The sequence below is a fragment of the Ostrea edulis genome, chromosome 3 (assembly GCF_947568905.1).
Source record: "Ostrea edulis chromosome 3, xbOstEdul1.1, whole genome shotgun sequence".
Lineage (NCBI taxonomy): Eukaryota > Metazoa > Mollusca > Bivalvia > Ostreida > Ostreidae > Ostrea > Ostrea edulis.
This window is the reverse complement of record NC_079166.1, coordinates 38718914-38746883: the sequence shown is the minus strand read 5'-3', so window position 1 is coordinate 38746883 and position 27970 is coordinate 38718914. Positions and strand designations below refer to the sequence as shown.

Genomic DNA, 27970 nt, shown 5'->3' with positions numbered 1-27970 from the left:
ATAGTTCGTTTCTATCATGTTTCAATGTTGCAGGTGCTTGAATATGAATACAGTCCCTGTTCTGTTTTCCATCATTACGTCATTAGTGGGAATACCATACATTCACTGCGACGGTATGCTGCACTTATATCTATAAATTTACTATCAGATCATAAACAACAACAATTACACCATATATACATGTATATACTGATACAGCTTACCTCCTACACATTTCTAGAAATACCATTCATTTACATTGATTACATGAGTGCCAAATATATTTCAAACACTGTGACATCCTTCATAAATAAATTCCTTTTATTCGGTCAGTAGATGAGATAGTACACAATTTCTAATTGTCCCAGTGGTTATGTACCTTTTTGAAATCTTGTGTACGATGTACGATGTAACGTAAAATATATTTGCGACCTATTCTAACCCGGATCCCCACGGGACTTACGTATAAGAAAATGAAGACTATATAGTTCTTTTTATGAGACACGAACGATTTCGATTCTTATGTCCAGTGGGGATACGGGTTAGAAAAGGTCCTCAGTACCCCTTGCTTGTCGTAAGGGGCGACTAAATGGGCGGTCCTTTGTATGAGACCGCAACCCCCCCCCCCAGAAAAACACCCCAAAACGAAAAGGAGCTACCGTATAACAGAATGTGTTGCACAATAAAGATCCCTCCCTGCTCAAAGGTCGTAAGCGACAAGCATGATAGGCCTAAATTTTGCAGCCCTTCACCCACAACGGTGACGTCTCCATATGAATGAAAATTTAAGCAATGTACAATCAATTAATCAATCATTAAATCAATTGAGTTTTATCGTAAAGAAAAGTACATCCAGTCAGATCAAAATAGTGCAATAAAGAAATGACGAATGTAGATAATATACAAAATATGTAAGGAAATAACGTTTAGGGCATAAACTTGTAAAATACATGAAACTGAAACATGCATTGATGACTTTTGTTTCTTACGGAGATAACGGGAATAACGTTACGAAACACTTGTTCACCATCATATTTGTTAAGTAGACACTTCTTTAACACTCCTACTATCACTTTCGTTAAGATTCGTAATACCACTTTAAGTACTAGTACTCTCAAGAATCACGGTAACGCCTACATCACCCTTTCACAGGGAAAAAAAAAAGCCACGCATGCCTTTTTTGCTCATGCAGAAACAAAATAAATCATGAATTGTATATGGTAAAATGTATTGCTTAATTAACATCAGTTTCAACAGGACAGATTCTGCATATTTAGTTGATAAATATTATGAGGCCCAGCATAGTTTTCCTTTAATATATATATTTTCCGACGTGAGACAGGAATTAAGAAATGGTGTTTACAATTCTGAACTAACTAAGGTTGATTGCTATCCTATTTCAATTGTTGTCCTGCAACCAATCTGCTATTTTTACTCCCTGTAAAAAAATAAATCGTAAACTAATTTTATCATCTATTCTTTTTTCGGATTCACATATAAATTAATACAAGTTATGGAGATTTTTGCACATTCTCACATGCTTTCATACCCGTCCACATTACTATCATCCAGCATAGTTGGTTGTATATTACATGTTTTAAGTTACAAATCAAATACAGCTTCCCAGTTTGTCCAACGCTTGTCAAATTTGAAAACTTCTCTTGATTTGATTTTGAAATCACTCTACAAACTTTGCAATGTATCAGTCCAGTAATATATGAGGATTTGTTTTGGTTTGAACAGTTGAACATATATTGTTTGATATACAGAATTATGATTATATGAGTATGCATAAGTTTGGTATATATGTGTGTATTTGGATATTTGCATATATGTGTGTTTGTAAGTGTATGCACTTTCAAACTAACTTTTCCCTCGCCCTTCTTCTCCTTGCGGTTTAAACGTGATTAAAAAGGTTTAATCAAGTCCATGATGGAGGTTTCAGGGTTTCAGACCACAAGGAATATGGTTTTTGGATCATATATAATGAGTACGTCATATATTTATATAGTTAATTGGTTAATCATATCATATTCATACGTGATTATGTTTTATTATTTTAATTTCTCGATATGAAATCATATCGAAATCATGTTCAAGCAAAAAAAGCAAATAACCAAATTTCTTTGTTAAAAGTAAAGATCGTGTCGAAGAGGAAATGAATAATAGTTAAATATTCAAATTCAAACAATGTCCTTCTAATATGACCAGTTTAATGTACACCATCGTCTGGTGTAAACAAAATTCATGCTATCATAAATCTCATGATTATCTACATAACTAATCTATAATATACATATACACCACGTGACCATCCAAACATTCAATAGAATACTGAACGTACTTCCATCATAGAAGAGCTGAAATTGTGCATTACTTTGTCATGTTTACATTGGTTTAGAAATGGCGGCCAGCAAATGATTCTTATCTTAACTGTAAAGTCTTATTGACATTTGTTTACATCTGAATCATTAAACATTTTTAGACGGATTATCTTTATGAAATATTATTTGAAACAGACGATAAGATAAATTCGTTCTGCAGTGTGTACTTTAACTACACTCGTATTATGGGATATGCATGGCCAGTAATGTCGAAATGATGGGCCTTGTGCTTACTTACAAAGTGATTTCAATACTCAATGTGTGACGAATGGCATTACTTCTATTACATTTGATATGTAACTTTCATAGCACTACAATATATATATATTATTCATTCATTTATCTGATGTCTTTCCCATTGATTGTTAGTATTTACAGGCAAAGGATTGTGTGAAGACAATGAGTATAATGGCACATTTTGGAGAAGAAGTTTGCTAAATGCAGAAAATATAATTCCATGTCCAAGTGGATACGGTGAGACTGTCATTTTACGTATTCACAGTATTAATTAGTCCCATATGGTTTATGTAACTGGTTGTACTGTCTTGGTAAAATCACCTGTGCTGGAAGCTCAAATGAGCATTTCTTATCGCATTTGTCCGTCGTCTATTTGTATAACGTGTCACATCTCGACTTCATCGCCTAGCATTTACTGTAAGCCAAGATTTTCAATCCTTGGATGTATTTCTTTGGACATCATATAGATTAGTATTTGTATGCAGTTGATAGCAGTATCATAAAAAATCACGCAAATAAGGTGCGATGGTTATCATCAGAAGCATCGCATACACATGTTTACTTTGTTAATGCTATATTGTATATGTCGATATACTGCTTTCCATTAAGATACAGTAGAAAACAGTTCCTCTATTTTCTATGTATGTTGCAACACATAATATCTTTTAGATCTGTTTGCATTATAAAACAGTTCATACTACATTCATTAATTGAAAATCTGAAACAAAACATCAAAATAAAATCTAGGGTCTATTCGGCAACAGGAACACGAAAAGGGTGACGATAACAGTCAGAGATCAATCTTATAAAGAGATAAAAAATCGTGCATAAAACAAACACGGTCCCTGGAAGCACCAAAGGTGGGATCAGGTGCCAAGTAGTAAGCATCTTCTGTTGACCCGCCTTGAACCCTATATCTTGATCAGATGAACGGGGTAGTCCAATGTAAAAATCAGTATATAAAGAACGGCTTAAAACAGGTTATCAAACAACATGAAACAGATTGGGCAGCAATTCACCTAATGATAGATTGTGTGTGCAAATAAGATCATTATAATGACCAAATAATTTGGGAAATGCTGACTTTAAAGATACTGTTGAAACCCCTGCAATATCAATTTATTTGTCAGTAGCCTGTCTCTATTAAGAAATTCATCATACACCCAACATATTCCCGTGTGTAGACAGTGGAGAATCCTCCACCTGCAACATTGTATATAAAACAATGAAAAGTGAAGACAAGGAACAGTGGGCAATCTCTTAAATGCTATAAAGAATACAAAATTGAGAATATGCGAACACGGACCCCTGGAAACATCAAAGGTGGAATTACGGGTCTAGGGGAGTAATCACCCCCTGTTGAACGGTCACACATGCTGTGATAATGTCTGCAAGTGGAATTGAAATCAGAAACACAAGAGCCTTTATAATCTTTTATCCAGTGACTTTGACCGTTTATAATCAAACTCTAATAGCAGTCTGCAACAATATATTTGTGTGAGATAGCATTTTTGCATTTGAAATCAAACAACACAACCAAAATTAGTAAATAAGAAAATTACGCTTTAATTTGTAGATATGTTTTTGAAAAAATAAATACGTTTTGATCTTGTTTGAAGCAAGATTGTATTACTGAAGACATATGTTACAGGCATGTTAAACATTTTTCATTTCAAATCTTCACTTTCATAGGAAGGAAGACCAGTATATAATTACCATTTCTGAAAGTTTAGTAAAATTTAATATTCTTTTAATCTTATTCCCTTCTTTTAGTTTTTTTTATCAAGTTAGAAGGGTGAATATAACGAACAGTGATCATTCTCATAACTCCTGTAAGGGATACAAAATAAAGAGTTGGGCAAACATGGACCCCTGGGTATACAAGCGGTGGGATGAGGTGCCTAGGAGGAGTAAACATGCCCTGTCGACCGGTCACACCCACCTTGAGCCCAATATCTTGATCAGGTAAACGGAGTTATTCGTAGTTAAAATCAGTGTACCAAGAACTAACAGTCGGTATGAAATACATCAGACAGCATTTGACCCAATGATAGGTTGTATTGACAGACTAGATCATCATGACGACCATATAATTTGTGAAATGCTGACTTTAAATGAGACTGTTGAGACGCCTGTGACATAAAGTTGTTTGTCAGTAGACTCGATTAAAAAATTGACCATACACAGAATAAGCTCTTGCGTATCGAATCAATTGAGGGATATAAATACCATATGCAGGTGATAATGGAATATTGCTACATGAATATGTAAAGTTGACGACGGAGAAGCTAAAACATCCCGTTTGTCGTAACGTTGAGTTGTTAGTCTGTTGTTAATATTTATTTTCAATAAAATGTCTAAGTATGAAACAGATGTGGATGACTCTTCGGTGTCTTTTATTTGGAGGTGACAGAGATATATCGAATTGACATACATTGTATGAATGAAAATAATTATTGTTAATAGATAAAACGTCGTGAAGGAGAAACTTCAAACTTACTGTGCGACTACATATGCCAGAAGTGGTGTTAATCAAATATGGATTCTAAAAAATTGTAAAAAACTTTTAGTAAACTTGAAATCGCAGAATTTTTTCCAAATCAATGACATTAAAACCTATGACTTTTCAAAACTATACACGACCATTCCTCACGATAAATTAAAGACTAGACTTTTTGACATCATAGACTGTTGCTTCTTCAACAAAAACGGAAAACGGAAATATCCATATCTAGTGATCAGTCATTCAAAATCTTACTTTGTTAAACACCACTCTGATTCCACGCACAAGTACTCTGAAGTTGAAATAAAAAATATGTTAGAGTTCCTCATTGACAATATCTTGGTGGTCTTTGGTGATCAGGTCTTCCAACAGTCTGTTGGAATTCCCATGGGCACGAATTGTGCTCTTGTGTTAGCTGACCTGTTTCTATATTCATTTGAAGCAGAATTTATTCAAAAACTTCTACGCGAGAAGAAAAAAATCTCTCGCTGTGGCCTTCAATTCGACTTTTCGATATATCGATGACGTTTTGTCTATTAATAATAATAGCTTTCATTCATATGTCGATTTGATATATCCCTGTGAGTTAGAAATAAAGGATACCACAGAGTCGTCCACTTCTGCTTCATACTTAGATATTTTATTGAAAGGAGACATTAACGGCAAACTGACAACTCAGCTGTATGACAAACGGGATGATTTCAGCTTCTCCATCGTCAACTTCCCATATTTATGTAGCAATATTCCATTATCACCTGCATATGGTGTTTATATATCTCATGGTGGGTGTGACCGGTCAACAGGGGATGCTTACTCCTCCTAGGAACCTGATCCCACCTCTGGTGTGTCCAGGGGTCCGTGTTTGCCCAACTATCTATTTTGTATTGCCTATGGGAGTTATGAGATTGATCACTGTTCGTTATCTTCACCTTGCATATATCTAAATGTCGAGTTTATCTCCACAGCAAGAAATGTTTCTTCTCATGTAGAAGCTTTTGGAGTTTCATACCAGTGCAGTGATATGACCTTTTATTTCCAAATATCATAACCTTAGTAATCAAGTCTTTATATAAACATTACATCTAGAATTCAGTCCAGAAAGTGTAACACAGTTTGTATGAAATTACATTAAATATTGTGAGCAAAACCTTTCGGCATTTCCCTTTCAGTGCCTTTATCTGCTATCCGTGACATTGAAATTAAATAAGAACAAAGGTCCATATATGAAACGTCAATTCTGCAAATATGATAGAAAGTAGTTACTCTATGAGAAATGTAGCTTAAACCTTGTATGACAGACATGTTTGAATTTCTCTTCCTGTCACATTGGGTTTCCATCTGTAACATTACACATCAATACCAACAAAGTCTTTATACACATTATTATTCTTACAAAATGGAGAAAATCAGACGCAAGATGGCTAAGGACCACAAACTTGACAAACTGAACATACGAAATACAAAAGTACGGACGAACGAAGAAATACATTTAACCAAACGAATAAACTGGCAAGTTACGAATATTTCTCGTTGCAAAGGGATAGTATATTGATAAAAATCCCCACGTAATCATCATACCGGAAAGTTTCAGAAGTGCTCGCGCTTTTATATTGTCTGATTGAAAGCGTTGTTGCCATACACTGAATTTACTTTAAAAATACAACTTTAAATTTAAAAAATCGCATTTTGGTTTAGGAAACCTAAGCCGTTTTTGCAGTATTACAGGACATTGGGGGACAGTGCAAAACAACTGTGTGCCCGACTTCAAATCGTTGAAACATTGGGTATGTCTTCAAAACAAATGAATTGGTTTCCTACAGAAATAAATGTAGATGTGTTTTTGTTTTAAATTTGTTAATTTATATTAATTTCATGCAAGAATTCAAAATCTAAAATATAATAAAACGTATTTACCAAAATGTTAATTGTACATATTCTTTGTTCAAGTTGGATGCTCAACTTCAAAACCATACATTGCCTTCAGACAGTGAGTACAATGTTAATGATGCCCTGCTCGCAGTCCATGGCCAGTCCCAGAAGAGCGATCTGAGTGCTTCAGAATTACACGCTTCTATTGACTATTTGGATAAGATAATTCAACTTTCCCAAAACCACAACGTATCCCTCCCACCAAATGTAGGTCTTCCTAACAGAATAATTAGGAACATATTTAGCAATGTTGTATATTGTACAGTGAAATTATCGGTAGCTCACTTCAGCTGAACGCTCAAAGAAGCATGTCTGATTAATGTATGTACATGTATATCCTCTGTCACACTGTTTGTCTTAGGAACAAACCAATGTCAAACAAACTTGGTTAAAAGCATCAATTCATGAATTTATGATTTCAAAAAAGGAGAATATCTCTGAGAAGTTATGTCAAAGTTAACTGAGAATATGTGAATGACTTTGATATCAAAATGAATAGAACTCTATATTAATGACTTAGTTACCCAGTATATTTAGAATTTATGAATGAATATGTGCCCCAGTAAATGAATTACACATAAGTGACTTTGTGCCCCAATAAATAGAGGACATATAAGTGACTATATGCCCCTGTAAATCTATCAATGAATTTTCAGCCCCAGTATATGGATAATAATATATCAATGGTTTTCTGATCCTAGTAAATAGATTGATTTTATCTTGCTTAACGTCTCGCTCGAGAATTTTTCACTCATATGGAGGCGTCACCAAGACCGGTGAAGGGCTTCAAATTTAGACCTATGCTCGGCGCTTACGGCCATTGAGCAGTGAGGGTTCTTAAGCGTGCCACACCTACTGTGACACGGGACATCCGTTTTTAAGGTCGTCTCCGAGGACCCGTGACTTGATGCCGAGCGTTTGCCGATGGAACTGTCACTACCTGGTTTAATGATTTATGTCTGTCGGGGACGTGATTCGAACCCCAGGCCTTACGCATGTGGGGCGAACGCTCTAACCTCTCGGCCACCGCAGTGGTATCCCAGTGCATAGAAAATATACTCACGACATTAAAGCAATATTAGCTTTCATTTTGGTGTAGGACATTTTATTGCAAAAATTGTGACTTACTATTTCAATGACAGAAAAATAAGGTTTATAAACTTTTGTTATTTATATTTTTGTTATCAAAAACATTCAGAGACTCTGATTGAAGCAAAATTACGTTGTCTTTCCACACAAAAACTGATTTCGATATCATATTCAATAGAAACGAAATCTTTATTTTGATAAAATCTTAATCATACGTTTGATTTTATTAATAATTATCGTTAAAGTTACATAGAAAACTATCATGATAGCACATTTTACAACGAAATAACATTTTTGAATTTAGTGCTATCCAGTCCATAGATACATGGATCAGCAACTTTATAACCTTAGTAAATTGGAAATACACATACATGTAATGTGTTCGTTGTAGTTTGTAATTCTTAATGCTTTGATTATCTGAATTGTACGCATCAATGTTTTGTTTATTACAGGTGGTGGTATCAACTATTGACAATCTATTGTCTGATAAATACCCCCCTGGATGGGAGACACCATCGAAGAAGACGGTAAAACTATTTGAAATTAAAATTGCTTCACAAAATATTCTTTAACAATACTGCTGCTATTGAATTGGATATCAGAATCAAGTTTTAATCTTTAATGTTTACAGGGCGGCGAGAGATCTAGAGCAAGCACGATTTTGAAAACTGTGGACAAATTTGGTCTGTAAATCTTGGAATCTATAAAACAAAACGAAAGTATCACATTTAATTCAACTAAAAATATTGGTAAGTAGAAAGTTACAAAATCCTAGATGAATATCCATCTATACAAGATATCAACAGACCTCATCGGCCACCTGAGTATTAGTTATAGGTATCACTAACCCCAAGAACTATGAAATCTATCATGATTTTTCTCTGCATATGTAAACTAAATTCTAATATTCAGCAGCAGTATAAAACACAATGGCTGCCGAAAGTGTTCATACTGATGGACAACTTTACACAATATAGGAGTTATGAGATTGATCACTGTTCGTTATCTTCACCTTTCATAACATATGTTATCTGAACACTATATGCTTATTTTGGACCCGACCTAGAGTCAGAACTGTGGAGTTGCAAAATTCACAATTTTTGTATATCCCTTTCTGCTTTTCCTAAATATACAAATAGCTTATGTACAGTATCAGAAAAATCTCAGAGGAAGCCTTTCAATAGGTAATTTTTTTAGCCTCGCTCTGGAACCAAAAGCCCTACACCCGGGATCATGAAATTTACGATTTTGATAAAGAGCTACATGGTGTGAATATCTGTTTAGTTTCAATTTAGTATTGATAGCATTAAAGAAAATGATATTTAAATGTTTACACATATACACCATATGGCGAATTTGGCCCTGTCAAAACGTCTGATCATGAAATTTACAACTTGGTATAGGGATGCCTGCTCTACATGATTATGATTTTACTTTTTCTTACTGGTGCAGTTGTAGAAAAGGGTTTTGAAAGTTGATCAGTTTGGGACAATTTTTGCCCTGCCCATAATATTCTGGGGGTACAGGAATCCTGAAATTTACAATGCCTGTCACCCTTGTCAAATTTGAAAAAGAAATTAGATCGGTAGTTATTAAGAAGTTGAAAATTAGAACGGTAGTTATCAAGAAGTTAAAAATATTCAATTGTTTAACACTCACATCTAATCATTATGTTTATTTTGGCCACAAAAATCCTACCCCTGCGACCATAAAATTTCCAATTTTGATAAAGGGTTACCTGCTTCTTCGAAATATCCATTTAGCTTTAATTTATCATCAATATAATTAAAGAAGATGTTATTTAAGCTTAAATGCTTTACACATAAACACGATATGAAAAGTTTGACTCTATCCTGCAGAGACATGCAAAATATCAACCCCGAGAGATTATGAAATTTACAATTTTGGTAAATAACTTCCTGCTCTACATGACTATGCCTTTGATGTTTCTTAAGAGCCATTCTCTGTAAGCATCAAAATTTTTATTATAGGGGTGGAAAGGTACCCTCACCGATTTTGTTGAAATTTGGCATATAGTGATTATTTGATACCCTCTCATAGAATTTGGTATCAAAATTCGAAATTGAGGTACCGTTGCCATGGTAACAAGAACACTGTGAAAACAGCTCCCAAGATGCTTAAAAATGCTCGATTTTGTCCTGTTTTTGATTAAACATAAACAAATTAATTTTACTGATGTACAAATTTCTCTATTGCTTGCTTAAAGATTAGGTTCAGCATAATGAATTCTTAATAAAACATCAATAAATCAATATTGGATTACCTATTGTTCCTGAGGTTGAAAAATCAATATTTTAGCATTTTGACTAATTTTGAAAAAAATCATTTTAAACCCATTTTATGATATCATTTACAAGAAAACACAACAACACACATCAATGAAAGTTATATATGATTTAATTCATCCCATTATGTGTAAAATATTAAAAAACGACCAATGTCTTATTTTGCTAAATAAAATTATATAGCTTGAAAAATTGGTTGCCATGGTAATATGAAAAATCTCATAATATGAATATGAGTCAAATTTTAATAATTTATCAATATAATATCCTTAATCTATTAAATTTGACATAAACTATGATAAATATCATAAATTCTCATGTTATGAAATATTTCAGTTGCCATAGCAACCATATTTCAGTATTTTAATACAAGGTTTTAATAAGTAATCTAGTATGCTAATTTGTATCAGAAAGCATTACAGGTCTGCCTATTACCATGTGATAGTGTAAACTCATTGTCATATTGTATTTGAACGTATAAATTGATGTAAAAGTCTACTTAAATTAGCCATATAAATGATTAATTCTTTTGTTACCATAGCAACCATTATAAGATAAATGTATATGGTTCCTTACGTTTTGAAGAAAAGTGCTGACTCTAAAACTGATTTGTGTCAGGAAGCAGAAACGTGTGTGCCTATTATTAAGTGAAAGTGTTCTGTCATGTCATAATCTTAATAATTGTTATAAAGTACAAATTTCATAATTTCCATGGATTAGTCATAAGTTGGATTAGTTGGTGTAGCAAACATTTAAAAAAATCTTCAAGTCAAAAGGCATTGGTAGAAGATCATTACATTTAAAATAAAATGAATTTTTTTTAATGTGTTTGAATTACTTTGTATTGAATAGAATTTTTACTTTTCACAAGATAAAATTACATATTTATCTCTAGATATTTCCTGTAAAAGCATTATATGACTCTGTTTAATCGTTTGAATTTAATTATTACAAAGGGGAAAATATGAAGAAAAATGTGTTGCTATGGAAACATCAACCATAATCATTGAAAACAATTTAATGTACATGTACTTCAGTAGATTTATTCTACAATATCATAACTTCATCTTTGTATTCATAGACTGGTTAAAATATACTAATTAAGAAGGAATTCAATTTGTAGTTTAGTTGCTATAGAAACCTACTTCCATGGAAACATTATGTTGGTGATTTAGATTTCTTTTCATTTACATTTTAAACTACAAGTAGTTTGCCTACTTATACTCATTTGAGTCAGTTTTGACCAGAGATAGCTAGTCCAAAAGTCCTGTTATGAAAATGTTGGTAATCTGACTGTTTTGTCTCCATGGAAACATTAAATAGGAACTGTAGCAGCTACATGTAACTGTAGTATATTAATGATTGGGTATGCATTCTTTTCCCCAACATTTTCTTGACCCTGATTTTTATCAGCTACCCACATACATATGTACTAACGATTTCTAAATTGTTTTGTGTGTCAACTAAAGCTGCAAGGTACCAGAAAGATGATGTTACTTAGGTCATAATCTTCTTACACCAGTACACCACCCTTTCATTTCATTTCTTTATTTCTCGATTAATCAAACTTTAGTGGAAAAAAAACAACTGAACATGGATGGCCTTTTGGCTTGTGTCAGTACTTTCTCCATAAGTACATAAGTGCACTTTTCTAATTACTTTGTTGCAAATAATTTCATTCATTTCCATGAATACCAGATTCTGTGATGATGGCATTAAAAAAGATTTGCAATGCAAAATCAATGCCCATTAAAATTCCCAAACCATCCATTGTTTATTAAACAACACAATTTACAATGGTGGGGGATTGCTATTGTTAAAAACAGGTTTTGGGTTTGTATCAAAATTATAATATGGGTTTATGTGTCATACATGTAGATGAATGACTTCTAAGATGCATGCATTACAAAAAATACTGCCCAACTTCCAATTCGGGGTGGGGGTGGGGTATTATTTTGTTTTTAAAAGCAAATTTTGTGTCCATCTTGGTTATATTAAGAATATGAATTTAAAGAATTGTCCTGTTTCTGTCAGACTTATCCCGATTGTTTTCTATTAGATTAAAATTGTACATTTTAAATTGCAGTCTGTGAAGCTCTCAGTCAGTCTAAAAAATAATTTAAACAATCTTCAATCATATGTTCACATTGTAAACAATGACTAACACACTATATTTGTTTTTGCATATACAATGTATATCAGTATTTTTCTGTAAACTATGGACATGTACAGTTGCATTGTTCAGTTGAGTACAGTTCCTTCCATGAAAGGGGATGAGAAATTCAAAAACAGGTGGTTAGATATTCTCCAACAGTTTCAGCCTCTGTGATTTTCTCAGTGGACACATTCCATAAATTTTAATGACCCACAACTGTGTTGTCATAATGATGATACCAAGTCTTATACATTCCTCACAGAAAATATTTCTGTCTTAATTTCATTTAGAACATCCAATCTTGAATCTGCACCCCCTGACTGTCAGAGCTACAAATGTATATTAACAATAATAAATATTTCTTGCTGATTGATAAGTTTAAATAACATCAGAATGAGCAATTGCAAACTTCAAAATGAAATTAAATTGACAGATTTATGAATATTTACAAACATTAAAGTTAATGTGATAAATCTTATTCACAAACACCTATCGGCATAGGCATTTCCATGTACAAGATTTTGCTTGAAGTTTATATTCAACAGTCAACGGTGAATTGCATATGGAATTGGATAAATCTATAAAATATATTTGTTCACTGTCTAGTTATTTTACAAACTGAGGCAAAATGAATGATAGTAAAGTACTTACGGATCTGAATTGTTATGACAACAGCATTGGACACATTCAATGCCACCTGTGCGTTTCTTTTTCGGCCAATCTTCTCAGAAGTTTTTGCATACAAGTTCTCCCTGTTGTAATCACGATCGCAGCGTAAATCCACTGATACATCATCATTGAAAGCTACCCATCGAGAGCATAACGGCCTCCGACAAACACTTAAGTATCAAATGTAAAGTTTTGTTGATTTAAAGACTTAAACCAGCTCAAAATATCCAAATCACCGCTCACGAATTTCTACTTTCACTTCAGAAAAGGGAGGTAACTTGTCTTGATCATGAATATACTTGGAATATGCATTGCAGTCAAGAGTCGAGGTGATCTAGATTTCGGAAAAACTCGCATATTTTCGTAATAGTGCAAATTTTAAAATCAATTTATTTTCTTAAATGAAATATGACATCTCTAATTTTTTGATATGTTATTCTAGTAGATACGATACACATTTATCAATGTAAGAACAATCCACCAGTGGTTGTGTTTTTGCACAATATTGAAACAATTTTCTCTCATTTTCAGTGGGATTTTGGGGTATTTGAGTGCGTATACTTCATGTTAAGGTGTTGCAGCAAATTAATTTTATTTTTAAAAATTACACAAAACATATCTTAATTAAATAGCAATGGAAATTAAATGAAAAATGAATATACACATTTTTATAAAGAAAAATTCAATATTTACTGAGGGGCACGTCTTTTCACAAAATTGGATGTCTTGTTGCCATGGAAACACGAGTCAAAGCCCATTTTTAAAAGTGTCATGATTAAAGGACTGAAGTATGTATACTTTGTGTAAAATTTCGTCAAAATCCGTTTCGGTCGTTTTCCACATGTTTTGATGCTTACAGAGAATGGCTCTTAAAAGGCGTCATTGTAGAGAAGAGTTTTGAATATTGGTCCATTTGGGGCTGTGTTTGTCCCGCTCCTAAGTCCGCTGGGGTGCAGGCGGCCGTTTCACTAACCGATCGTAGATCGTAAACGTACGATTACGTTTAAGATCATTTGACTCGCACGTATACGAGCGTTTCACGAAACCTATCGTAGTCGTAACACTTACGATTGCGATTTACGTCTGACTTTTTAGAACTCTTTTCTCTATGGAGGTAGATTTAAAATTAATCCTACCATGGAAAGAAATATTCATTCATTATTTCCTCATAGTTTTAAACATATCCTTATCGTCTGCAGTAACCCATGCAAGTTGTCAACAAAAATAATGGAAATTTTGAGCCCGATCTCTAGTGTAACGCAAAGAAAATTCCTAGAATGTTTAAACAATTGATAGAATAATTTTTATTGACTTTCATGTAACTAAAATTGGGGGGGGGGGGATGATATAAGAAATAAAATAAAAGATTTACATTTTAGAATTTTAAATGACATGTATCGATCTCCTCATGTGAGCCAAATTTCCATCAATAAGTAAATTATGTTCAACGGATTAAAAAAAAAATAACAAGAAGAAAATGAAATTATATTGATAAAAGGAAATAATAAAATGAAAATAAAATTGCACACAAGTAAAGGAAATTTTATTTTGCATCAAACCATGGATATGTACTCCGGCGTTTAATCATTGTTGTAAAATACGCTATAACACTCATGACATATCTATTCACTTATTTGTATAAATTTCAAACAAATCATGGGCTCAATTTGTCCCTAAAATGACTTGAAATTTATTTTCCCCATGCGTTTGTCTTTTATATAATTTTTTTCTGTTTAGGCATGTAAGCATATATATGCTAACTTTCGTCTTTACGTGATGATGTGTAATCCAGTTCATTTATTAAAAATTATCATTGATATTACACTTTTTGATGATTGATTTTTATATTGTTTAACGTCCCACTCGTAAATTTTGACTAATATGGAGACGTCACCATTGCCGTTGAAGGGATGCAAAATTTAGGCCTATACTCGGCTCTTACGGCCATTGATCAGGGAGGGATCTTTTTCGTGCCACACCTGCTGTGACACGGGACCTCAGTGTTTGCAGTTTCATCCGAAGGACCGCCCCATTTAGTCGCCTCCTACGACAAGCAAGAGGTACTGAGGACCTATTCTAACCCGGATCCCTACGGGAGTACACTTTATAAAAAGGGGTCGGAACCCCAAGGGTTCGATAATGACCCTTCCCTTGTCTGTGTATACATATAGGTCTAGTTTGTATGTTTAATGTCTAACGATCTTCATAAAACTACAGAAACGATCCACTTGCAAAATTGGGATTTTAACCCCTCTCCCATTACCAAATCATTTTATTATCATATTTTCCTTAAAATGTGCATGTATTATGCAGTTAGTCAGTTGCATCAAAGGTATTGATCTGACGGGAAAAAAAACTAGCTGAGTACGCCGAATCGCAACGTCTTGGATCATTAAATCAACTGTTACTAAAGAAACTTAATTTCTGAACATGAGAATGCAAGGTGAAGATAACGAACAGTGATCAATCTCATAACTCCTACAAGCAATACAAAATAGATAGTTGGGCAAACACGGACCCCTGGACACACCAGAGGTGGGATCAGGTGCCTAGGAGGAGTAAGCATCCCCTGTTGACCGGTCACACCTGCCGTGAGCCCCATATCCTGATCAGGTAAACGGAGTTATCCGCAGTCAAAATCAGTGTGCCAAGAACGGTTTAACAATCGGTATGAAACACGTCAGACAGCATTTGACCCAACGCGAGGTATAAAATGTCTTGGATCCTGCCTAATGTTAAATATACATGTAATCTAACGGTGATGTAGGCATATGTAGCTATACCCCCCCCCCATATATTACTTTTCTAACAACTGTTCTCGTTACTATTACATGCAAAGTTTGATATATTGACTACCCCCCCCCCTCACTTTTTAAAATATGAATTCTTGCATTGTCTTTACATTTATTTCAGCAGACTGATCACAGGGGCTAGGCCCGTTTTGGACCCGAACTCTGTGATACAATGAATTTACTATATCTGTGGTATCACAGAGCCCGAACCCAAAACGGGCTTGACCCCTGGAAGACTGGCATTTCTATGGTTGTGCGTAACAAAGAAGGACAACTCTAATTGATTTAAGATTCGGGCTCGAACTGTTCAATATTTTTGTGCAAAAGCTGACTGCAAGTCATTGTGATTGTTTTCTTCCTACAAAGTATAAACAAACTCGGTCAGGTAAATACTACCACAAAATGATCTCAGGCGGGGCCAGCATGGCGGCCATATTGCTCATTAACGTGCATGTAGGAGCACTTACGATAACCCTAGACCACTCGTAGGGTTACGATCAAATACTGATCGTAAATCGCAAATCGTAACTTTTAGTGAAACGGTCGTACGTGCTACGTTCACATTAAAGTCTACGTTTACGATCTACGATCGGTTAGTGAAACGGCCGCCAGGAGTCCTGAAATGTGTATTTCATGTCTGCCATGTCCCAAAGCTGCGTCATACCAAATTTGATAAGAAGTGGAATGGTAGTTATCAAGAAGTTAGAAATGTTCAATTGTTAACACACTACGGACGATACACGACGACGAAACAGAGCAATAGTGAAAGGTCGTTGAGTGACCTTAGTTCACTTGAGTGACCTAGAAATAGTTAAATAGTCGAACAAAATATCATAAATGTGCTCCTAATTTTCACTGAGCTTAGAAAATAAAGATATAATGTATTAATGATATTTTTGGATAATTTCAGTTGTGACCGTTGCCAAGGTACCCATTGGCCATGATATTATTTTCCCTCACCACACGGATTTATCAATTTCATCCCTTACTTTACCAGTTCAAATCAACGAGACAAAACAAAGTAAAATAGTCAAATCAAGATTAATACATCGTATTACAGCAATTTAATTTGTAAAATGAATGATATGTTACATTTGGTACACTATCAAATCCGTTTCGTTGTACACAATCTAGGTATACCCTATTTGGCTGTTAAATATAAAACCATTGGAAATATCTTAAGGTACGTTGAAATGATGATGATGATAATGATGACAATAATACATGTTTATTTGTAGTGTTGTGATGATGATGATGATGATATAAATAATTATAATATTAATAATAAGAATTAGAGAAAGAAAAAGAAGAAATGATAGTATTTGTGAATAATGCCAAAGACGTAAGTATGTACAATGTCTGAAATTCGTCTCTATTTCAGGAACAACACTACTTCCAAATATGAAATTGGATCAGATATTTTATCCTTCACGTTACAAACTGCTGATCACGAGATGATGTTAAATCCGCCGATACAACTGAAATTCTTACTGAATGCGGTAATTACATTTACCATGATACACATATTGTGCTACTATAGCATCAGCAAATGGCGATTTAGTTAACCATGCCCCTATGGAACTTATGAATTATATATATATATATATATATATATATATATATATATATATATATATATATATGTGTATATATATATATATATATATATATATATATATATATATATATATATAGTTTGTAAAAAAGAATTCAGTATTTGATACAGTAAATACATACAATAATAAGAGTAAAAAAATAACTGTTATTCGAGTTTTGTGTTTCTTGACTTTTATTATTGGATATATATATATATATATATATATATTACCATTTCTGAAGAATTACAGAAGACCAGAAATCAAAATGAATAAATCTATAATCATATCTTTCAGAATACAATTCCCAACAGCAGCCACTGTGTTTTTTGGGATTTTAACCGCAAGTGAGTTAAAATCAAAACATTAACATCAAATCATATCTACAACTAAGTTCTGAAAGTTAATTGATGACTGTTAAAACATGTCAACATATGCTAAATATCCCTTCAGTGCCGGTAATGGTGGGTGGTCAACAAAAGGCTGTCGAAGAATAATGGTAAATCACTTGGTTATAAATTGCACGTGCAACCATTTGACAAACTTTGCAGTCTTGGTGAGGCCAAAATCAAAGGTACTTCATTCGTAAACTAGTGAGTTGTTCTATTTATATACAATGAAAAAAGTTTGATGTAAATATGCCTAAAGTTATGAAATGATCTACACATAAAAATGGCAATGTACTTTATAGAGAAATGAGGACGCCCTGAGCTGGATGTCTAGGATTGGTTGTGTTATCTCGATCATCTCTTCTACACTTACAGTATTGTGTTACACTGTGTTCTGGAAGTAAGGATACACTGATATTTCATGATAAAGCCTTGCATTAATCAAATCTGAGAAACGACTTTGGTATCTTTGTGCATTGCCAGATCAATTACGTCCGAGGTCAGCAAGCCAATAGACAAGATAACTGTTTCCCTTTGTCTCAGTATAGCTATGGCCTATTCTTTATTTCTGGGAGGAGTTGACAAGATTGAATACCAGGTAAAGAATACCTATATTATGTGGGAATTCATCTTTTTGAAAGACATTTTATTGATATTTTAACGATTAATTGATTTCCAGAACGTATCCAAATGCTTTAAGGAATGCTATAGAGTAAGATTACTTACTGTATATTAGTGAATATTGGCATTAATTGGGTATAAGAAATTTGCGATCTTGCAATGAAAATTCACAGCCAACGACTAACGCCAAGAAGTCATCAATATATTCTATGTTTACTGGGATCATCGAGTAATTGATATCATAGGCACCTGATTCCACCTCTGGTATATCCAGGAGTCCGTGTTTGCCCAACTCTCTATTTTGTATTGCTTATAGGATTTATGAGATTGATTACTGCCCGTTATCTTCACCTTTCATCTAATATCATTACGTCATTTAGTTGGGTTTACAAAATTCACGAGCTTGTAAATGAATTCTTACAGCTAGCAAGTAGAATTAAAAGCTCTTAATATTTTCTACTTTCACTGGAATCACAAATTAATTGAAATGGCTACCAGAGCTTACTGAAACATATCTGATCTTTGTCTAATGCTAGAGTGCACTAACGTCCACAAGTATCCGGAACTTACGATTACAAGAGAGTTGAAAAAGAAACAAAAGTGTATCTATTTTATGATTAAAGTTGATATTTCTGTTTCGTCCATAGGTGGGATGTACGATTATTACGGCACTTTTGCAAGCAGTCTTCCTTCATATTTTCTTCTTGATGCTGGTTCTTGCGCTGCTTTATTTTGCGAACGTCACCTTAGTTAAACTTTCCTTTTCCAAATCAGGAAAATTCCAAAATATTATGCATTCCAAAAAGAAGTATGTTCTTGGAATAGTCATAGGTAATAAGATATATATATATATATATATATATATATATATATATATATATATATATTAAATATTAGAAGTTGATTCGGCACAGTTGTAAATAAATATTAAAAATCAGAACGACACATTCCATATAAAACACGCATTTACTGCTAGCGCTTTCTCCATGTCTACATGGTTCATCGGGCAGTTCAAATATACAAAAATTGTTTGTGGATAAAACTACATAGGAAAAACGAACAAACTTAATGAGCGAGTGAGGGTGCATAAACAACAAATCAAATATCGTAGTGTGCGGAACACCCCATGTAGTGAACATTTTGTGGATTGCGGAGGTGGTAAATTTAAAGTGTTCTCGTTCTTTAAAATGTGGACTGAAAATGAAATAACTCGCAAAGCCAAAGAGGATTATTTTATTAAACTTTTTAATCCAAGTCCTAATAAAAATAATTATTTGCACAATTGAACTATAATTCAGCATAATATTTTTACAAAATATTTGGGAATTATAGACAATTACCAAACGCTACCGGTTAACGTTATTATGACGTCATAAAGGACTCGTTTAATTGACGTCATAACAAAGACGTTGCTAAACAACTTTTGTATATTTGTCTGCCTAATGAACCATGTAGACATGGAGAAAGCGCTAGCAGTAAATCATTGTTTTTTTATGGAATGTGTCATTCTGATTTTTAATATATAAGACGTTGCTAAACAATGTTTGTTGATTTGATCTGCCTGATGAACCATGTAGACATGGAGAAAGCGCTAGCCGTAAATGATTGTTTTTTATGGAATGTGTCATTCTGATTTTTAATATATATATATATATATATATATATATATATATATATATCTGTGTGTGTGTGTTCTGATATTTCTTACTTTTTGAAGATTCATCATTGAAATCACTTTAATTTCAAAATCAATAAAATTGTATTCAGTTTTACTGAGTAGTTACAATTACAGTAACCTTTTTTAGTATAATGCCGTTTTAAAAATTCTAATGCAGGAATGCCTATTTGTATCACAGCTGTAACGTTTGGAATAAGTGCCATCCAACACAGTAATTACCATACCAAAATGAGGTACAAGGTGATGTTGACAGAAGTCGGAGCTTTTAAAGCAAAACCAAAATATTTTCTTTATTAATTGTAATCGAGAACAAAATATTATCAATATTGAAATTCACAGGAATCATTCTTCATTAGCATCTCTGATAGACATTGAAATAGCTTAAGAATTGATACACAAAAATCACTATCCGATCCGACTGTACACTATTTTTATTTTAAGTTGTTGGCTGTCCTCAGAAAGCGGCTCCCTGTATGGATTTCTGATACCAGTAGGAATCATTGTTTTGGTAACTATAATTGTTCATCTTCTATTTCATTTTTTTGGTTTTGAATATACAAGTCAACAACAATGAACTCTTTCATAGAAAAACATGTATAAATATCAAAATACATATATTCATATTTATGTGTACTTGTTTTTTTGTTGGTTTCTAGCTCAACATTGTAGTGTTAGTCAGTTTAATTGTGACGGCATGTTCCTCTAGATTACTATCACAGAGAACAGCAAAGAAAAGAGCATTGTAAGTCTGAAAAACTACACAAAACCATGAACCATTACAGAAAGATTCTAGATGAAGCATGATATACTCGGTGAAAACTGTTGACATAAAGCTCAAACTTTAAGCATTGGAAGTGACTACCAATAAATATATATGTTACTAATGAATACTCCCATCAAACATTGCAAATGTGATCAAAAATATTTGTGAAATACGCAAATCGATGGATGTTGGAAACAGATAGCTGACAGTGACATTGTCAATGTGGCAGTGATTTTAAAATCGTCAAATGTCCGATAAGAAAATATCCCTGGAAACATTTTGAATTTCAGCCAAAGTTCCACAACGATGTACACGATTTTTGTCTAGAAATAATAAAACACGTGTGTAATGAGGCACCATTTCATATATTGCACTAATTTTATTCTTTCACATAACATATATCCATTCCTTGGACAATAGGTTTACTTCATTACCGTGAAGTCTCCGCTTCGAGTCCGGATCGTGCCTTCGCCGCTGTAAGACGTAGCAATATTAAGTGTGTATTTCTTTAAATAACCTTTCAGATCTGGTATAAAGTTCATTTGCACCTTGGTTCCTCTCCTTGGAGTCAATTGGTTATTTGGTTTTCTGTCCGTCAGTGACGATTCCACTGTATTTCAGTATGTCTTCGCTATTTCAAATTCGTTACAGGTAATGTTTGATCTTAAATCAATATATACATGCTCATTACTTTCGATTGAGCGTTTGAAATGCATTGTCGTGATATGTTTATTTCAGGGACTATTCATTTTCATAACAAAATGTCTAATGAACAAAAAAGTGAGTACTAGTTCGATTTCTCTATAATTCCAATACGAACTATTGTACATTCTCATTTGTTCTGTGTTTTTTAAAATCTGGGTCATTGCAATTGTTTCAAAAGTTTCGTTTTCAGATGCAAAAAGTATTCATGAAAAATGTATGGAATGTACTAGTTGTAAGGCTGCGGGATAATTGGTATATGTCACAAAGCAACGAGAGCTCCGGAACTCATTCAACAGATATAAAGAATTCAAATGAGGATCTTGGTGTAAGTTTCAATATTCATAAATCCATAGCAACAATTTCACTTGTGTGGTTTAGCATCTTATGAACCCTTCTATAATGCATTTTCATTCTCCGTTATAGAATCTCGCAAACTTTACTTTGTCATTTAATTAGTTTTTAATGTTTGCATGTTGTAATTGTATGCTGACTACAAAAAATATATACTTTGTACTTGGAAAAGATTTTGACAGTAAATGTCCGCAGTTGAACATATATTGATAACAAAATCATCTTTAAAATATGTTGAAAAACGTACGATTTAAAGAGAAACATCCAATATAATTCAATTCAAACTTGACAGTTAACGAGATTTCATATCATAATAAACACAGCATCTGTTTTAAAATTGTAGATCCACCTAGGTGAACATTTTGGCAGGCATGAATATTTTGCTTTAATAAATGAAAAACATTGCAAGGTAAATCTAATTTAATTTATTGTCCTATTTAAGGTGAAATATCATTTTTTTATTCGTTTTGTTATTATTACTCAGCGAAAAGTTGTGCAGATACATATGTAATATACTGTACATGTCTTGGTGTAATTCAACCCGATCAAATTTTTATTTAGAGTTATCGTTATTGCAGTAATATACATAAACCGTTTGCTTGTGGTAATGTACAATTTTCAAAAATGTCTTCTCGGTCTTAACGATGATTCAAATACCTGAGAAGTACAATATTCAAATATGAAGGACGAAGTGAATATGTTACTAGATGGTCGCTAATTCATCGGAATGACCACATCACGTGATTATTAACTCGTCTAATTTAAGATGTTGATGCATTATAGGCATGCTGTTTACTGTATAGAATAATACATTTTATAGCTTTCTTTTCCAGGGAATATCATTTACACCAACAAACAATCCAGTCCATTTTGAAAGAAACTTATGCGAAAGTATTCTTTATTAGACGAGGAACTTTTGTCTGCGGTAGCCATATTTAACTTGCACACAACAAAGAAATACATGTATAGACAACCTCTGTGTGATCCTTGTGGCACCATAGCTTAGGAAGCATTATTATAATATATTTGATACATTTGATATCGTAGTTTTGACAAACCTCATTATATTCATTTTGACATTAGAAGTTTGAGAACTCTTTGGCAACGGCATTTTGATTAAATTAGACAACGTCACTATGATCATTGTGGTTTCCTAGGTTTGACAACGCCATTGCGATTAAGTTAGACAATGTCACTGTGATCATTGTGATATCATAGGGTAGACCTCCCTATTGTACTTGTTTATCATAGTGACATTTTAGGCTAGAATACACCATTGTGATCCTCGTGATATGATAGGTTAGACAACCTTATTGTGATTCTTTTTATATTATAAGTTCGACAACCTCAATTTGATCATTGTAATATAAGTTAGATAACGGCATGGTTATCCCTCTGACATCATAAAAATACAACGACATTGTGATTCTTGTGGCATCATAGGTTAGGCAACGTCATTATGATATCATTAGTTGTTTATTTTATCTAAAGAAAGTAATTTACGTGTTTTTGTTGTAATTGCTTTACTATGAATTGGAAACACCGCAAAATATTTAATTGTGAATGGAATATTACCCTGTAAAACGAGTAGTACTTCGACAACTTTCAATTCTAAAAATAGTGTAATACAAATATGCAGCGAGTTGGTATTTTTATAGGAAACTGACACAACTCGGCGCGCCACACATTTCTGATGTACACATGGTACATGATTATCGCAAAAGAAATTCTATTTATCAGAGTATCACATACAAACCTAGAAAAAAGTACTATTTTATAAACGAAACTACTTTATATACGTTTATGACGTAGTTTCGGCGAGAATTGATAGGCATCTAAACTCAAACAACTTAATGGATAGTGAGTAATCGGCGTACCGGTCTGGCCACCTGACCGAGACGCCTTTATTGAAAGTGCATCATGACGTAGTTGCAATTTTGGATAATAATTGTTGTTGTATTCTTGTGATGCTGGATCTCTCAGCCGCATTTGATGTTAATGACCATCAGATTCTTTTTCAAAGAATTGACTATACCTATGGTATATCTGGGTCAGCTTTATCTTTGATCAAGACTGGTAGACGTCAGTGTGTGGCCATTGGTTCTGAATTATCCGAATCCCAAGACATACAGATTGGCGTCCTGCAAGGTTCCGTTCTCGGGCCTCGATTTTACTGTCTGTTCAGTAAAATAATCGGTCATATATGTGATTTTCACAATATTGATTATCATTGCTGCGCCGATGACAATCAGATTTATATCACGGTTGAATCACGGGACAGCTTGGATGATATTTCAGAAGGAATTGTGATAATGTCTTACGGACATTTGCAACTGGATGGGTTCAGACCTATTAAAGCCGAATCAGGGAAAACAGAACTCATGGTGTTCGTTCCGAAACGAAATAGATCTGAAAATCTCGACTTTCACATTTCATTCGGAGGAAATATTATAACTGAGGCCGATCGTGTGAAAAATCTTGGGACAATTTTTGACAAGTTACTTACTATGGACAAACAGTGTTCTTCCATTACAAGATCATGCTACATGCATATTCGTCGGATAGGCAGCATTCGTCAATTCATATCTGAGGTTGCATGTAAGATACTTGTGAACTCTTTGGTAACACCGAGGTTAGATTATGGAAATGCCCTATTATATGGAGTGAACAAGCATTACAAGAACACACTTCAGCGTCTACAGAACACTGCTGCCAGAGTGGTAATGCGGACAGGAAAATACGAACACACTACGCCTGTTCTGATCCAATTGCATTGGCTTCCAGTTGAGTACCGTATTCAATACAAACTTTTGTTGTATGTTTACAAGTGTCTTCACAACCTGGCTCCTAGATATTTGTAATAATTGATAACACCATACATACCGACGAGATCGCTAAGATCGGAATCAGCCTGTCTGGTTACAGTCCCTGTAACCAAGACTAAGACTTATGGAGAGAGGAGGTTTGACATGGCGGCAGCGATACCCTGGAACGGTCTGCCATTTGGACTTAGAAATGTAAAGAAACTCGACTGTTATTTCGTCTTCCTTTTAATGTGCGATGTGTGATTATGTTTTTATGTGTATTTATTACTTGTTCCCTAGAACTTTTATGCCAATAGTGTTTTATATAGCTTTTGACTTAATATTTTAGAGTACTTTTTAAATACTTAGCATTTTGTTCTAAAAAAATGAACAAACAAACCAAAATAAAAACCACTCTCTAGCTATCGATCTTAATGATAATGTTTTATTTTGATAATTTCATAGATGTAAGATTATATGCCATACTGCCATTTCATTTAATTTAATTGTTTACTGTTTTTTCATTGTTGTTTTCCTTACCGCTACCCTTGTAAAGCGCCCTAGAGTAATTTGTTTTATATAAGGCGCTATATAAATTTTATCTATTATTATCTTTTACACGACGTCATGAGGTAAGATTACTGTATATAAAAAGAAATACACATTATAAAAGCAGGAAGTATATACATTGTGATAGATATGTCTAGACATGACGCGATGGAACGTTTAGTCGGTGTTCTAGAGTTAAACCATAGCACCGAAGACCATCATACATGTTTCATCGGAAGCGTGACCACTGCTGGTCATGATTTCTTTTGGATTACGGTGGAAAATGACACAGGAAGGGCAATTGAAAGCAGAAAATATGACTACCATGGACAACTGTTAGAGGAGCTTAGCCTACCTATGTTTACTGGTCATCATACCATAACTTCTCAAGGTTCCGTTTATTTCTACAAAGAATCTACTAAGACAATTGAACTTATTCAAGGTGATAAGACCTTTAGCGTGGCTTCTTTGAATGATCTTCCGTTGTACACCCATAGGATGGTATGTGGAATGTATTGTAGTGGATCGAGCGTTATTTTTCTGACCATATCTAGTGAACTCATGGAGTATGGAGTAATACTGCGTTTTGATATTGCTTACGGGCACGTGAGCACAATTCAATATGATTCCAGGGGTGACATGCTGTACAAAAGTCCACGATCCACTGTTGAAAACCAGAACAAAATAATGTGCACTGTCGATTCTCACGGCATCATTTTATTTGATCGAAATACCAGCCAAAAAATCCAGTGTGCTGAAATTCCGTCTCCTCGATATGTTGCTACCCTCAAAAATGAATTCGTTGTTCAATACGAAACTAGCTATCACCAAAATGTTGGTTTGCTCTCTGAAACTGGGGATCTTTTGTCGTCATTGAGAATTCCGCTCTGTGGGATTCGTGCCATGTGTTCTGACGACGAAACTATCCTATTCGTTATTAAAGATGGTTCAGTGATGGAGAGAATGCCTTTAAGATTTTTAAAGATTTGATAAATCTTCATAAAAGTTCTGAATATAAAACGAATGTTTTATCCTTATTGAATTATCTCATGTGACATCAGGATAGGAAACATGTATTGTTTGAAAGTAGCATGGTACTTGGGTTTCTAGTTCTCTTTTATTATATGTCATAACAAATATTACCATTCAGTTACGAGTTTTCGTGTCATTAGTGTATATAATCAATATAGTGTTAGTGATAATGTATTTTTACGTCACATATGTAAACAACGGTTCCCCCTATTTCGATATTATTTGAATTCAAGTCATTTGTATTTTGATCTTAAGGACATTCTAATGTTTCTCATAACTTGCGTTCATAATCATCGTTGCCATTATATGTTTTCATTGTACATACATGTACTTGTATTGACAAACCCAGTAATCTATAGAAATCTAATTGGGTAAACGCATATAACAATTTTAGTGTTATTAATAATAATAATGAAATGAATACATTAATTTCATATACATTAAAACATGATGTAAAATTCAATCATTATGTTGGTTTTTGTCAATTGTGTTGGTAAGTAACTTTGAATTTCTTTTTCTCTTAAATGTGGCTCAAAAAGTGATTTTAAATACAAGTTTTGTTTCATTTGTAAAACATTTAATAACATAAATCTCATTCATTTTAAAAAAGAAATGACAAATGTTCTGGAAATTTGTATCAAAGTATCAATTGTATATTTTATTCGTCAAACATCCATTTTAACAAGTTCGAGAATGTTTGTCCAAAACATATAAGAATAACGTTGCTAGATCACCGTAGAAAAATATAAAGTGCGGGGAAATCCCACTTATATTCACATAGCCAAGTAGGTGAATGGAGAGCAAACAGACATAATGCAAGGTCGTTAGTATCGACTTACGAGGCGTTTATTCTTTATGAAAATATGTTGAATTGAATAGTATAAAGCTTTTATATGTACTGTAAACAATTCAATCGGTGTTATTATTTGGTCGATGGCGAAATGATTCATAATTCGTCAAAAGGCCTGTAAAGGATTCCTCATGATTTATAACACACATGACCTAATTTCGTACTCGCATTGTGTGAAACCTATATTGTGTATCATGTTATGAACCTTTCTATAATGTAGTTTCATTCTGTTTTATAATCTCGTAGACTTTACTTTGTCATTGACATTTAACCAGCCATTAACATTTAAATGAAGTAATAGGATGCCGACTACAAAGAAAGTTTGAATTCTAGATTCATCTAGGTGAACAGTACAGGAGACATGAACAGTTTTCTATAAATAAAGATCTTTGCAAGGTAGATTGCTGAACATATCTAAAATGAAATCTTATTTTTATGTACTTTTAATGAAAACATGAGGAAAACGAAGCATAATGAATTCATAAATCAGATAAAGTATACAAGGTCGAGAACAGGACATATCGTATAACAAAATCAGATGTGAACGTTCGTTAATGAAAAAATAAAAATATACACTTCAATAAAATGTA

At 33.5% G+C, this 27970-nt stretch overlaps 1 protein-coding gene and 1 long non-coding RNA gene across 7 annotated transcripts; one reads left to right on the top strand and one right to left on the bottom strand.

Moving 5' to 3' along the window:
* The first annotated feature begins 20 nt into the window (after positions 1-20).
* On the top strand, positions 21-23285 carry LOC125673118 (adhesion G-protein coupled receptor D1-like). 6 transcript variants are annotated; one of them, XM_056160656.1, is made up of 22 exons: positions 1724-1969; positions 2733-2837; positions 6799-6887; positions 7051-7239; positions 8574-8648; positions 8753-8870; positions 16954-17064; positions 17178-17226; positions 17425-17542; positions 17936-17985; positions 18092-18212; positions 18330-18427; positions 18511-18625; positions 19296-19479; positions 20484-20559; positions 20768-20834; positions 20983-21068; positions 21614-21740; positions 21828-21869; positions 21985-22119; positions 22489-22554; positions 22979-23285. In XM_056160656.1, exons 9-22 carry the CDS (start codon positions 17498-17500, stop codon positions 23048-23050), a joined length of 1284 nt encoding a protein of 427 aa, XP_056016631.1. In that variant the 5' UTR covers positions 1724-1969; positions 2733-2837; positions 6799-6887; positions 7051-7239; positions 8574-8648; positions 8753-8870; positions 16954-17064; positions 17178-17226; positions 17425-17497; the 3' UTR covers positions 23051-23285. The 6 variants fall into 6 exon arrangements, with proteins under 6 accessions (XP_048765419.2, XP_048765420.2, XP_056016629.1 ...); XM_056160655.1 differs by having other exon boundaries at positions 21973-22119; XM_048909462.2 differs by lacking the exon at positions 1724-1969 and adding an exon at positions 21-113 and having other exon boundaries at positions 21614-21869; positions 21973-22119.
* LOC125682779 (uncharacterized) lies at positions 10522-13497 on the bottom strand. The gene is made up of 2 exons (XR_007372656.2): positions 13234-13497; positions 10522-12911 (listed from the first exon to the last, which is right to left on the bottom strand). It is a non-coding gene; the product is annotated as an uncharacterized LOC125682779 (long non-coding RNA).
* Positions 23286-27970: the final 4685 nt, after the last annotated feature.